This window comes from Thunnus maccoyii, chromosome 23 (assembly GCF_910596095.1).
Source record: "Thunnus maccoyii chromosome 23, fThuMac1.1, whole genome shotgun sequence".
NCBI classification, from domain to species: domain Eukaryota; kingdom Metazoa; phylum Chordata; class Actinopteri; order Scombriformes; family Scombridae; genus Thunnus; species Thunnus maccoyii.
The window spans coordinates 15619388-15631583 of record NC_056555.1 but is presented as its reverse complement, the minus strand read 5'-3'; the positions used below and the strand labels follow the sequence as shown (position 1 = coordinate 15631583).

Genomic DNA, 12196 nt, shown 5'->3' with positions numbered 1-12196 from the left:
GCAGTAAACATCTGATATTGATCTTGTTTTCCAAAACAGGTTCAGATCTTTAGGTTCTTAGATTTTTTTGTGTGGCCTGAACAGAGAACTAATGTACTAATTTCTCTGTTAACTCTGACTTTTGAATGTTATCATCTGTGTAATCATCTGTGACCAATCTGTGCATGCGTATTTACAAGAAGAGCACATATTTCCAAGGTCAATGAGAAACATATTGCCATGTTTCAACAAACATCATCCTAGAACCATATGATCAAGATATTTGTATAAAAGGAACTGAAATGTCAGCCAAATGATACAAACAGTGAAATAAACTGTGGTGTCTCCGGCAGAGATGCTATGCTAAGTCAGACAGCAAACCAAACAGCAATTTAATGCTATGAACATCTATGATTTGGTGGGTTACTAAAGTTCCACTTGTTGACAGCAGTAGGAGTTTTCCATGTTCCGCAAAACTGTGTTGACAATCAGGGACGTCATCGTTTGAGTAATATGAGTTAGCAGCTAATGGAAAAATTATATTACCAAACGACAGCACTGTCCCTGGAAAAAGACAACATAGCTTTAGTTGAGTTTTTTGGCCTACCAGTGGCTGGAGATTAGGGTGGAGCAGCACATATCCATTGGGGTCAATGGCAAAATAGTAGCCATTTGGTCCAAACTACAGGAGAGAGGAAATAGAGAGGGAGATACCTGTGAGAGGAAGAACTGAAGGTACTAAATGTGGTTCAACAGGCTGGTGGTTCTGTATGTGTATAGTGTTTATTAATGTGTTGTATGAGCGTGTGCTCTTACAGTAAACCGCGGCGTGAGTCTCTTGATATCTTCCAGGGAGACATCAATAGCCATCACGCCCAAGATGAGCTGGTTTTGAGATTTCTGATAGAAAAACCATAGAGAAGAACATAAGTGAGGACTAGAGAGAGTCACTCTAAGACCCACTTGTGAGTCTTGTTGCTCTTTCTGGATGAGTCAAGTCCCTCTGTGCATTCTGAAAGATTTCAAGGAAATGGAGTGCAATTGAAATCTGGACAGTCTCATTCCCAAAAGCTTTACATGCTGGCCATGACTCACTGACAAGGCATTTCCAGCCTTGTTTTTTAAGTCATAGCGGAGGAAACCCTGAGTCCTTCGAGGTAGACATGTAAACTCATCTTGAACCACTTAGCTACCGGATCATTTGTCTCTCTGATGTGCAGGTTTGATCTCTTTTTGATTTCTGCTTTCTGACATCCTAGATTCTCTTCCTGTGAAAGCACGCGGGAGAGCTTTGAGGGACCTTAGCGTCAACAGCGGATATAAGGAAGAGCCACAAGAAAGCGGAGGATGAAAGTAAAGGATGATTCGATAATTTAGAGTATTCATATTGTATGTTTATTTATTTTTTTGGTCTGGTAAACATTATGGCGTGGCACGAAACCGCAGACATAAAACTTCCCATGGGGTCAAAGTGTCAGACATACAGTAAATTTAGTTAGTGGAGTAAAAACAAGATGGAAGTGAAAGAAGCATACACAGAATGAAGTGAAGAAAATGTACAAAATGTACAATATCAAAAAGGGAGGCTCACAAAAAAGTATTAATAGAACAAATTAGCAAATGAGAATCTAAATGAAATATTAAATAAGTAAAAAAAGCAGACTTCCGCCTACCTTTAAGCCAGTGTTGGTCTTGTTGAAGACAGGCAGAGTTCCAGTGATCACCAGTCCAAGCTCCTGAAAGATCAAACATACAACATATTGAATAAATATTAAGTATGCAAGCAATCCAAGCAAGCAGACCAACATAATTGTGCATGACATAAATGTACATAGACGTCTGATGGATGTCACTGGGTAATTATAACTTAAAATATTTCCTATGACAAAAGACAGAGAAATTTCTGGTGCTCATGAGGTCACAGAAGTTGACAGCATCTTATCAGTGAACTGATGATCCAAACGACTTGGCTCAGTTTACCAGACTGCTTCCTTATCTACACTGTCGCCTCAAAGTGAATCTTAACAGAAGGTTAAGCACCACAAAAATGCATTCATGCAGCGTTGGTAAAATAAAGATCATCTATCAGTTCACAAACATGACTGGAATGAAGTTGAAACTGAGTTTAGCAAGATGACAAACAGTAAATGTTTAGAATTTTTACGCAATACTTATCTGAAATCAAACATATCTGCAATAGTTAATCTGACAGCAAAAACAACAAGTTCTAAACAAATCCATTTCTTGCATAGCTCCTCTACTGTGTACAAATGCTATCATTATCACTGTCCTGTCCCACATTTGTCTTTAACTGTATTCTGCCTTTACATGGGCTCTTGCACAATCATGTAACGTGTATATGCTTTAATGCATGTTACTGTACAAACCAGGGCGTCCAGATAGACGTTGGTCCACTGAACCTGCTTGGCCTTTTTGTCAGCTTTAACCATGGGCCTGCCCAAAACATCCAAGTACTCCTGAAAAAAGGATGGGAGAAGGGGACATGCACATCAGCCGTTCAACCACAAGGTGGCACAATACACAACTGGTAAAGTGAGCTGAAGAGAAAGCACAAATGAGATGCAGTTGCAGCCATACATGGATTAGTAAATGTATTCTTGGATTTGTCCGAGTGTGTTTACCTGAGTGTTTAGCCTGATGGCACCAATAGATGGGATCTCATAGTAGTATCCTTAAACAGAGATATTGGTTTCTTTTAAGATATACTGCATAAACAAAAACTCAATTCAAATTAGATAATCCTGCCAATTTACAGTCAAGCAGCTCAATAGACAAGATAAGTGGAGTTCATTACATGCATTTAGAACGATGCCATAGCCATCGAATGATCCTAATGTAGTCTGAGAGCTGCCAAAAATACTGCTCTGGTATTAACAAAGTGGCTTTATAAAATGAGTATTGTACTCAAATCCACGTCTTACTTCAGGCTGACTACAACAAACTTTGGTTTGTTTTCTGGTCATATAAAATACAGGTGTATTCATATTTTTTAAATGTCTATCAACAGTTGAAAAGATAAGCCTGTTTCCCTGAATTTTTAACAAAACACTGCCAGTTTATATACAGTACTGTGCAAGAGTTTTAGGCCCTTTAGATGTTTAGATTCTTATTCATAATGCAATAGCATCAGAAAGGCATCTGATCGGTCCTAAATTCATTCTGCAGCATGACAGTGATCCCAAACATAAAGCCAGAGTCATAAAAAATTATCCTGCAATTGTCCTGCAACAGATGGTACGGCCCCCACAGAGCCCTGATCTCAACATCATGGAGTCAGTCTGGGATTACATGAAGAGACAAGACAGAAGCAACTGAGACGCCTAAATCCACAGAAGGACTGCAGCAACTTCTCCAAGATGCTTTGGAACAACCAACCTGCCAAGTATCTTGAAAAACTGTGAGAAAGTGTACCGAGGAGAACTGGCGCTGTTTTAAAGGCAAAGTGTGCTCATATCAAATACTGATTTGATTTAGCTTTTTTTTTTCTAATTGCTCAACTTTGTATGAAGTTAACTGAAAAATAAAGACTATTCATGGCATTACTTGTAAAAGCATCCTCACATTACTTTTAGAGCCTAAAACCTTTGCACAGTACTGTACAGTACATTACATTAACTTATATTAACAAATATTATTAACTTAATATCCAGCTGTCATCTGGTGTTGGATCACAGCTTGGGCTTTCAAAATTTTTTCCGACTTCACTCTACATCCTACAGAGGAATAATGTGTCACAAGGGTAACCGTGTACCTTTATTAGCACAGGCCATCCACTGTATTGGTCCTTTGTCATAGTTGTGTTGACCAACAGAAAATGTAAAGATGCGCACCTGTGAGAAGAAAAAGTATGTAAAACTGAATATGACAGAGACGGTATTCTGCTCTCTAAACATCATGTGTCTCCAAGCTTACCGCTTGTTTGGGGTTGTATTGTTTAAAGATCTCCTCTGCCCTCTCCTCTCCTCCATCAGTAAAGAGCATGATAATCTTGTTACAGTTGGCCCTTGACACGTTCATCTAGGGAATACAGAAGCAAATATGTTTTTTTACTGTAACCCAATTTAACCAAGAAAAAGTAACTAAAAACATGTCCTTGTTGTAAAGGGACCAGGCTGAAGAATTTAAAGCTGATGTTGCCTCTCAAACACAGCAAAAGTAGAGACGTGTGCTGCAATATTTCAGAGCAACCAGAAGAGGTCGACACATACTCACGCTTCATTGGAGCCCACTGAGATTGAGTTGTCAGTGTGTCCTATGCTCCATCATAATTTTTGTGATTGAATGGAAATTATAAATTAAATGAACATAAATTATATCCAACTGTTAAGTAGATTTCACAGGGTTTCATCAAGCCTCTGGGTAGGCCTGCATATTTCAACGGACACTGTGGGACGAGATAATTAAAATACAACATACTGACAGCGGCGTCCTCAGCGTTGTCGTTCCTACCCCCATCCACCAAACGCGCACACTCCCACGCCCTTATGTTTGGCAAACACAGATGCCACACAAATATTCCATCATGCACACCCGCGCTGACACTTTACCTGTGCGAGCTGCATGAAGGCCAGCTCAAAGCCGCCTCTGTAGTTGGTAATGCCCTTAGCGGAGATGTTCTGCACAGCATCTTTCAGAATCCTCTTGTTCCTCACGTTGGCCTGCACCAGGTTCTCAAAGCATGCTGCGTGGTTGGCCTTTTCATTAAACTGGAGGGAAGAGGGAAGGAGGGATGATGGGAAGTGGAGGGAAGGCACTTGCACATATTTTCTCTTAAATATGTGGCCTGTTTTCCCTTCGTTGCAGTATCATGCAGTGTCCCTTGAACATATAGGAACGACTTAAAATAAAGTATTTTAAGAGAGAGATTAAATTGATTTCATTTTAAAATAAAATAAGTATTGACAAATGCTATAAAGTTATCTGAAATAGATCTGCTTTTCATAACACATTAACATCTTGGCCTTGCTGTTGTAAAAATTTGTCATGCGTGAAATGAAATCAGTCTTAATCAAATCTGCACAGACCGAAGGGAGCTATAGGAGCAGAAGGAAGGATTGGCAGGAGAGCAGGTAGGGATGTGATAACAGTGGCATAAGGAGGTAAAAAAAAACGAACAACAACAACAACAAAAAAAAAAACAAAGAGCTTGATTATGGAGGGATTATGCCGTAGAGACAGACATTACTGTAACTGGTTAAATTACATTAAGACAGCTCTGTATGTGAAGAATGTTCAGATTAATATTAGTGAATAGTTAATGTGGAGGAACAGATGGAACCCAATCAATTCATGCGCACACACACACACACACACACACACACACACACACACACACTTATAAACATACACACACACACACACACACACACACACACACACACACACACACCATCTATAGAGGACTGGGACATGGCTCATTAATACCTAACATCTGTTTTGGCCTTGACTGCACCCTTCCAATCATGATCATGTTCAAAACACACACTTTCAAACATGCACACACACACACACATACACACACACATACACACATACACACATACACACATACACACATACACACATACACACACACACACACACACACACACACACACACACACACACACACACACACACACACACACACATTCACAAGAGGTCGCTGTTTATGAGCCAACTACACATGTACTTTCTTCTTGGGGTGACCCTTATTTATCAACACTAAATGGAATTTTCAAGCTGAAAAACTAGACTTAACTCTGCTCACATACAGTAAGGTGTCAAATACTGGTGACAAATAAAATAAAATAATGGAAATGGCACTTGAAACAGACATAAACTTTGTAGTCTTGTAATAGCGATGACAAGGGCAGCTACAAAGGCATGTCATATTCAGCTGACTGCCAACATTGCCAGCTTTAAAAAGATAATCAGCACTTTACAGTGAGTTGTCAAAGCAAACGTGAGTGTCAGAGAGGCTATGAAGGCTAAATTCTATGTGTATCATTTACAAAATAACAGGTTAATTACTTACTAATGCAAGAGGAAAAGTTTCAGAGATGATTGCAACATGATACGGCAGCATATTGCTTCAACCATGACAAAAAACATTTGCTCAGTTTCATGTTATAATGAGAAATGTTTCTCATTTAAACATAATCCTTTTCATGTTTTAACAAGATAGCTTCATGTTATAATGACATACTTTTCTCATTACTAGATCCTAGATTAATCAATTTTTACTTTTTCTAGCTGATGTAGACGACACTATTGTCTCAATAGACACTGACTGGACCTTATTCTTGTTTTAACAACATTATGAAGTTTCTTGTCATAACAACTTACCAAGTTAAGTTTGTTTTAATGAGATTATGTTCACTTTTTGGAATAACAAGAAAGTTTTGCAATATAGCAAGATAAAGCGGTAGGTTGTTATTACAAGAAAAGTTTCTTGTAAAATAGGAATAATTTAGAATCTAGTAATGACAAAAAAGTATGTCATTATAACATGAATCTTTTTTGTTACAATGTGAAAAGGATCTATTAATAACATGAAATGGATGGTTTTAAAATGAGAAAAGGGTCTCTTTATAAAAGGAAACTGGGCAAATTTTTTAATTGTCATGGTGGCAGCAATACACTGCCAGACCGGAACAGATTGATGAATAGCAAAAAGCAAAAAAAAAAAAAAAAAATTAATAGGTTATAAAAAGGACAAATTTTGATATAATTTGCTTTTGATAAGCTATTTTCTCTCCATCCATATGGGTTTATGTATTTAGAATGCCAAAGGATGGCTGCAGCTCGTTATGTCCGTTTCCAACCATTCAACACGTTGGCGAAGTTTCTGGGCAAATACTGCCAAGACGTTCATCCTCCAAACAGACACACACCTACACACACTAATATAAACCACAGTGTGTTAGAACTTTGTCTAACTCACAATACACACCTTTTTAATCTCAGGCATAGTAATAAAAGCGCAGTATAACAGCGTACTGTATATGGGCATGTACTTGATTTGTGTTTGTGTATTTGAAAAAATACCTCAAATAGTTAATTGTCACCTCACTTATACTGTTAATATTTTTTTTGATTTTTTGATATATATTCAGACTTAAAGTTACTATATACTATACTGCATATAGTCAACTATTCGTGAATCTACACACAAAACAATCAAGTTTTATACTATATATAGCACCAGTTCAGGTAAAAAAAAAAGGGTTAAACAGCAATTAACTACTGTATTTGGCTAGGGAACTTAAGCCAGTGTCTCTGTTTAATGAGGTGTGTGTGTTTGTGTGTGTGTGTGTGTGTGAGACACACCTAAAGGGTAGTCACAGCAACATACTGGTATTAAGAGGACTTTAAGTATAATTTAGATATACAGACTTGCTAATATCCACGTCAGGGGCAAAACACTTTAAAACTTTAAAAACACACAAAACTTGTTGTCGAAGTGGCTGAATTAGCATAACACCAGCTACACACACACACACACACACACACACACACACACACACTAACAACAGAGCGCTTTAATTACACTATTTTATTAAGAAAGCCTATAACAGATTGTACCTTCAAAAAGATTCAAAATGCTTCCAGAAAGTCTACAAACCGAGCTGGATGCCATCAATATTCTTATTACACCACTGACTGATTTCATTAACTTCAAAAGCCCTTCCACTTAGCTGATTTGAAAGCTCCAAACAAAAACATAAACCACTGCTTTATTAAAAGGGAAAGTGAGAGAAAATGTAATTAATGGTTGATTTGGAAAGCAAACTGACGTTATTTATGTTCACTCCCATTAGAAGAGATGAAGAGAGGGTCAAAGGAAAAACAGAAGGCAAAAAAAATGGGATAAAGGAGGAGACTTTAGCCAGACTGCAGGCACGTCCAAATACACTATTCTGTGCCAAAGATGCAGCTAACAGAAGCATTTTAAAACTCAGACACATCACCTGTATGCTGACAAATACTTTCTGATTAGAAAATAAACAATGATGATTCATGCCAACTTTGCACATAAAACACATGTAAATGTCAGTTTGTGATGACACTGGGTAAAAAGGGGGATTTTATGTGTATTGAAGGACTCATGATGAGATACACAAAGAACTACAGTGAAAAATATATGTATATGCCAAAGCTAAGCTAAGCTAACCGGCTGCTAGCTGTAGCCTTACATTTAATAGACAGATATCAGAGTAGTGTGAATCTTCGCATCTAACTCTTAAGAAAGCAAATAATCTTCTATTCTCCTGCATCTGGTAGACTTCTGTGTTGAGTGGACAAGGTGAAACATAAAAAATTCATATATTAGCTATCAGGGAAACTGCCATTCTTCAGTCAAATCATTATTTTGTCCTTCGAAAGTCCTTCATTTAAGAGCAGCAAATGTCTACTGTGCTACCACTCTTGGAAAGTTAGACATGTCTTGTTCAGTTGTGCTTTGCCTTCAGTGATCGGTGAGTTGACGCGTCCTTTGAACAACTATGGGGTCCCTTTAATTCAGTTATGTAAAGGCTGTGTTAATGTGTTTTTATATAATTTAATTTCCCAGAGAAAAGGCCAAATGTGACTGATGAAGAGGTTGAAACACTCAATGACATTTTGGCAGCAAGAGTCATCTTTTTTTCATTGCTTTGAAACATTTTCTCAAGGGAGCCTTCAATTCAAGGAACAATTCACCTCACCTTGTTTCTATTATTTCGACAGAAATCAGTGCTACATTTTTTTTTTTTAAAAATTCCTTCATCTGCTAACAACATTAGCTAAATTACATAACCTATGCTTAAGTGATGGACAGCGGTGGAATTTCACGGTCGCCTGACAACAGTATAACGAGGCAGATTCCAGCACCGACACTGCAAGCTCAAAATCAAGTTAGTGTAGTATGCTTTTCATACAGGCCTACAAATCGCATCCAGTGTGATTGCCTCGGAAACAAACATCTTCAAGAGTACTCAAAAATGCTTCCAATGCAGGGAAATAACCACTGTAAGCATTTTAAATTGCATTATTTTTCTTTTCCACAGCTGATATCGCTAGGAAGCACGGGTCTGCCTCAACTGACGAAGCTATGGAGCTTTAAATGATGATGGATGAATATTTCCTCAATCCCCATGTCAGTAAATCCTTTGATGTCTGAGATTGAATCTCAATTGAACAAGCAGAGAGTTTTCCATTACATGCCACTGATTCTAAGTGTGGGTCATAAATACAGCACACATTCATTTGTCAAACTTATCTTGTGTCATTTCAGGGTTTGCTCAAGCTGTGACATGTGTTAGGTCTATTAGGCACACATACTTAGATTCAGCTATGATGCACTGGAGACACTTCTCCCATACATACCCCTACATAGACACACACACACACACAGATAATTTTGAGTCAGATAAATGAGCACACAAGCATGCATGTATCCATGTATCCATGTATATTTGCAACCACAATAAAGATCCATCCATGTGCGGTACATTAAGTCACTCAAAAGGTCACTGCCATGTTTCAACCAATGACTCAAACCACAGGGGGAAAGCTACTCAAACAGCCAAGCCACAAATCTATCCACATCAACATTCAGCAATGTGTACAGGCACCTGGAAATTTCTTACAAGCACAATCATAAAAGCTTACTTGGCAGGGTTTTGCCCAAAAAATACACACTTTGTAATTTGAAGTGACAAAAAGTATTTCTCAAATTAATATTAATGCAAGCTAAATTATTCCTTCATCAGTAGCTGTGTGAACACTCACATAGACCACGTTCACGTAGTCATCGTCAGAGAGGGTCTCCAGCATCTTGCTGACGGACGTTCGGATGAGTTTGAGGGTGAGACCCGATACGCTGCCACTCCTGCAGTTTGGAGATAAAGATGGTTTGTGTGTTACAACATAAATCAATATAATATAAAAGTGTGTCAATAGGAAAAAAAACCCTCAAGTTTGTGAGGTGGACATTAACACTTAATAATGTGTCTCATTGAAATTGAACTTAAGTTTCTTGCAGGCTGGATATAGTATCCATCACATGATAAAAAGGCAATCATTAGTAATCTCCGTTAATGACATAAGCTGAGTGCCATCACCAAGTCCCAGCTAATGACTCACACACAAACAATGGATGTTAGCATTAAATTAATAAAATCTCAGTGTTCTTAGCGAGGCTCGACTCATTTAATGGTATTTTATATTACACTTTTAAAGCTAAAATGAGATGGGGCCCCTGCGCAGATGGCTCTATAAATATACAATTTAATTGGCTCCTACAAGTAAAAGTAGAGAAAAAGACAGAAACTGGGAAAATTAGCTCCTTAAACGCTCTGTTCACCAGAGTATGACGGTGGCAGCTTTTAATGTCTAAAAAAGCCTCATCAGTCATCAGTGTGCTGATTACCAATGCTGTGTTAAGAGCTGCAAGTAGACAAATGTATTTTTTTTATGTATCATACAGTACTGCATTATCATTTAGTCCTGATGCTAAAAATAAAATGCAGAAAAATGATGGTCAGACTTGCTCGAGTACAGAAATTCAGACAAATCACTCACGCTGTCAAATATACTCCACACACATGATCACGTGTTCTTGCAAGCAGCATTTGTTGTACTGCACTTTCACAGATATGCATTTGTGGTAACTAAATAAGAAGGTAAAAAAAAAAAAAAACCTTGACTTTGTGAATCATTGCCAATCATAAAAAGACCAATAATAAAAATGCTATTAGTAATGTATTAAAAGGATGAGGCTGGAAATTTTCTGTATCTTTGTCATAGTTTAACAAAAAAATATAAGTTATGTAAGTAATATGTAATTTCAGGTTTCCCATAAAAAAAATCAATTTGATGCTACTTACTAAGATGTAAACAATGCATTTATGGATACATATTTGTGTGAATTGTTGGTAGGATCCCAGTTATGTACAGTGTATCCTAAATTTGACAGGGGCTTCAACTGTTTGGCATTGGTAAATATAGAGAATAAACTGTCTTTTTTCTCAGTTTTGAAATAGATACTATGAAATCATGTGTCTACTGTAGAATCCTCTCTGAACGTACAGTGTTAGCACCTCTAAACCACATTTTTTTGGGAAGAAATAACAGGACGAAATGACTGGACTGTAAATGATGAAGTTGCCAAATTCACTGACTCCTTTTTTGTTTGTCAGTGTCACATGAGCGCCGAGGCAGTCGAGAGCACAGCGCAGCAGCACCCAGCGGGGTGAGGCCAGTCAAAGTTAGCATCGGGGCCGTCTGGCACGCAAAAGAAAATGAAATCTGACTGTAATGGATGAATCATAAGGTCGTCACTCACGCATCCACCAGGATCAGCATGTCCTTGGGTGACGCCGCCCCCTGAATGTACCTGGTGAGTAATAACAGAAACACACACACAGGTCGTAGATATTGAGCATATAAAGAAAGAGATGTACATGTGCACAGAAATGGAAAACACACACACATACAGAGACACACAGGCAGGTATTATAATGCAATAATGAGATGCTTTTTAAAAACATTAGTTTTAAAACTAATTTCTAAGAAATCTATACAGTACTGAGACGACAGCACGCAAGCTAGTAAACAAATATCACTTTCTATCATTTGCATTTGAAATCAATCAGGTCTTTGTGTTTTTTAATTACCACTCTTCACCCATTTCTTTAATAAACAAACACTTGCGTGTCTTTGTTCAGAGTGCTCGGTTGCCGACAGGGTTTTTGAGGCTAATGAAATTTAATAACATGGTTAAAAGAGTATTGGTGGCTTCCAGGCAGATTTTAATCATTTTTGGGAGACTAATGAAGCTTTTGTACTGGTACCCTTTGATCTGCAGTGGCTCTGATGTGTTTGTTTCAGTGGGTTTGGCTTCGGTCAGAGACCTGGATTTAATGGTTTTACACCATGTGCAGATGATCTTATGTGTTATCAGTTTATCCGACATGCAAATCAAATTTTTGCAAATCAATGCGAGTATGACAATTACACAGGTAGACTGAATGAACCACGTGTGTGTCCTTGACAAACACTAGAGAAATGAATGACAATGAGATGATTAGAGGCACAGAAACAAAACTGCGTTTCCCATAATGAGCGGCTGCACTCACCACGGTCGTCTGCGCACATCGTAGAGGTCGATCTTACTGGCTGAGTTGCTCAAGTCCATCCAAGGTGATGCTGGGATTGAGCAGAAGGAAACAAT

The 12196-nt window shown here is 38.0% G+C and overlaps 1 protein-coding gene across 4 annotated transcripts in view; it reads right to left on the bottom strand.

Moving 5' to 3' along the window:
- Window positions 1-12196, bottom strand: part of LOC121891211 (voltage-dependent calcium channel subunit alpha-2/delta-1-like) — a 104561-nt gene that overhangs the window by 32449 nt on the left and 59916 nt on the right. For all 4 annotated transcript variants that reach the window (XM_042404016.1, XM_042404017.1, XM_042404018.1 and 1 more), the window contains exons 8-18: window positions 12102-12171; window positions 11309-11359; window positions 9754-9853; window positions 4548-4706; window positions 3913-4017; window positions 3752-3830; window positions 2622-2671; window positions 2367-2456; window positions 1653-1715; window positions 796-879; window positions 587-661 (exon numbers count right to left, since the gene is read on the bottom strand). In XM_042404016.1, the coding sequence (XP_042259950.1) occupies window positions 587-661; window positions 796-879; window positions 1653-1715; window positions 2367-2456; window positions 2622-2671; window positions 3752-3830; window positions 3913-4017; window positions 4548-4706; window positions 9754-9853; window positions 11309-11359; window positions 12102-12171 (926 nt within the window). The remainder of the gene's footprint in view (window positions 1-586; window positions 662-795; window positions 880-1652; window positions 1716-2366; window positions 2457-2621; window positions 2672-3751; window positions 3831-3912; window positions 4018-4547; window positions 4707-9753; window positions 9854-11308; window positions 11360-12101; window positions 12172-12196) is intronic.